Below are 1,830 nucleotides of genomic sequence, written 5' to 3'. Positions count from 1 at the left end.
TCAATTTTTAAAATTTTAAAGATGAAAATAATTTATATGTATGTTTTTAAAAACTAATTTTACGATAAATAAATTTATGATAAATCATATTGTTAGAGTATGACAAGGTTTTGAAAATCGGACTGGTCATCAAACTGTTTTAGTTACTGATTTTTTTTTGGTGACTGTTTTAGTTACTGATTTATTAATTTATTAGTATAACCATTGTTAAACCGAAAAATCGTTTTAAAATAAAATAATAAATAATTATAGAACAATTTTCATCAACACAATTAAAAACAATCAATAAATTATCAAAACAATAAAAATTATAGAACATAAAACATGTTTATTGCTATAATATAAAATTACAGAATATATTTGTTTAATAATTAATACATTGATATTATTATATATTTTTAAAGTATTCAATCAAATGTATTTTCAAATGATGGTAAAAATTTATAAATAGAATCGTGTAAACTATGTTTAAAAAGATAGCACAAAGAAATTAAATCTTATAAGATTAATTAATATCAAACAATAAAAATGCACTACATATAATCAATGATAATCGGCATAACTTGAAAACCTGCCATGTATTCTCCTTTTTTTTTTTTTCATAGATACAAGTAACAATTATAAGGGATAGAAAACAAAGAAGTTAATCAAGTCAGAAACATTAATCCTAAAATTTGAAGCAAATGCCTCTCGACTAACTGGCTGCAATTGCACCAAGAATTAATCGAGAAAGAAACACAAGTGGATTAAGAGGCTTCTTCACATCCTCTACCTTTAGACCAAGCTGCATAACAAACTAAATTAACAAACACAAGAAAATATTATTAAAGTAAAGGAGATGAAGAAATTAGGTATTACCTTGAAGGGAGAGTCTCCGCAAAATGGCTTCACACTAATCAGAGAGCAACCCATGATCAAACCATGCCTCCGCACACCACGGTACCACTTTGGACCTATCCTTTTAAGCTTGACGTCTTTGAAGCCAGCATTTTTAAACCATTCAATGTAGTCTTCCTCCTTTGGGACCAATAATGCATGCTGGCGAGATTGAAAATTATCACGTCTGAGCGATTGCTGGTAAGATTTTCATCAACAAAATTTCAAAAAACAGCAACAAATAATCAACAAAAACTAAATCAAAAACCATAACTGAAATCAACAAGGCAACACTGCACTAGCAGCAGCTCTCAAAGGATAAACACAATCAAAAACACTATTACCAACAGCACAACATACTGAACAGAGCCCGGAATCAAGAACAATTAGCAACAAAATTAAAAAATAGCAACAAATAATCACCCTAAACCTGAAATCAATAAATCTATCAAAAAAAAAAAAAATTCAAACACAGCATACTCAGAAATTAAAAAAAGCAGCAGCAGAGTAACAATCCATTTTAACCAATAATTTCAACACACAAAATCAATGATTATATTTACATTCACATTCAGAAATCAGTCTCACTAAACAGGGCATCAAAGGAAGAGCTGAAAAACCCTGTGGGCAGTGACACTAACCTTTGACAGAGAGCAGGACGACAAAGAGACGACAACGAGCGCCGAAACAAACCACAGACGACGAACCACACGACGGCGAGCAGCTTGAATCCTCAAATAGAGAAGCCACGGGAGATGGGGACGACGTGCCGAGCTAGAAGAGGATGGGTTCGGTACAGGGGGAAGGAGGAGGGAGTGGAGACGCTGACAACCACGGACAGCGGCGGCAGAACCATTGAAGAAGCTAGGGTTTTAATTTGGGTAATTTTTGAACGGGCTATTCTGAGTGAGTGAGGTGAATCACGAAGGAGGGGGTGCTGGGGAAGGGGTGGGT

The 1,830-nt window shown here is 33.3% G+C and overlaps 1 protein-coding gene across 2 annotated transcripts; it reads right to left on the bottom strand.

Annotated features, from left to right (window-relative positions):
• Nucleotides 468–1,824, bottom strand: LOC107617460 (2-methyl-6-phytyl-1,4-hydroquinone methyltransferase, chloroplastic-like). Of its 2 annotated transcripts, none has more exons than XM_021111675.1 (4): nucleotides 1,676–1,824; nucleotides 1,518–1,640; nucleotides 859–1,074; nucleotides 468–784 (listed from the first exon to the last, which is right to left on the bottom strand). In XM_021111675.1, exons 1-4 carry the CDS (start codon nucleotides 1,730–1,732, stop codon nucleotides 695–697), a joined length of 486 nt encoding a protein of 161 aa, XP_020967334.1. In that variant the 5' UTR covers nucleotides 1,733–1,824; the 3' UTR covers nucleotides 468–694. The 2 variants fall into 2 exon arrangements, with proteins under 2 accessions (XP_020967334.1, XP_020967336.1); XM_021111677.1 differs by having other exon boundaries at nucleotides 859–1,038.

This window comes from Arachis ipaensis, chromosome B09 (assembly GCF_000816755.2).
Source record: "Arachis ipaensis cultivar K30076 chromosome B09, Araip1.1, whole genome shotgun sequence".
NCBI lineage: Eukaryota > Viridiplantae > Streptophyta > Magnoliopsida > Fabales > Fabaceae > Arachis > Arachis ipaensis.
This window is presented reverse-complemented; position numbering and strand designations above follow the sequence as displayed.

Coding starts and splice junctions, on each gene's coding strand:
- LOC107617460 (XM_021111675.1), bottom strand. CDS start 1,732: ATGGTTCTGCCGCCGCTGTCCGTGGTTGTCAGCGTCTCCACTCCCTCC. Junction 1,641..1,675: donor CCACTCCCTCCTCCTTCCCC/CTGTACCGAACC, acceptor AGCTCGGCACGT/CGTCCCCATCTCCCGTGGCT. Junction 1,075..1,517: donor CGTCCTGCTCTCTGTCAAAG/GTTAGTGTCACT, acceptor AAATCTTACCAG/CAATCGCTCAGACGTGATAA.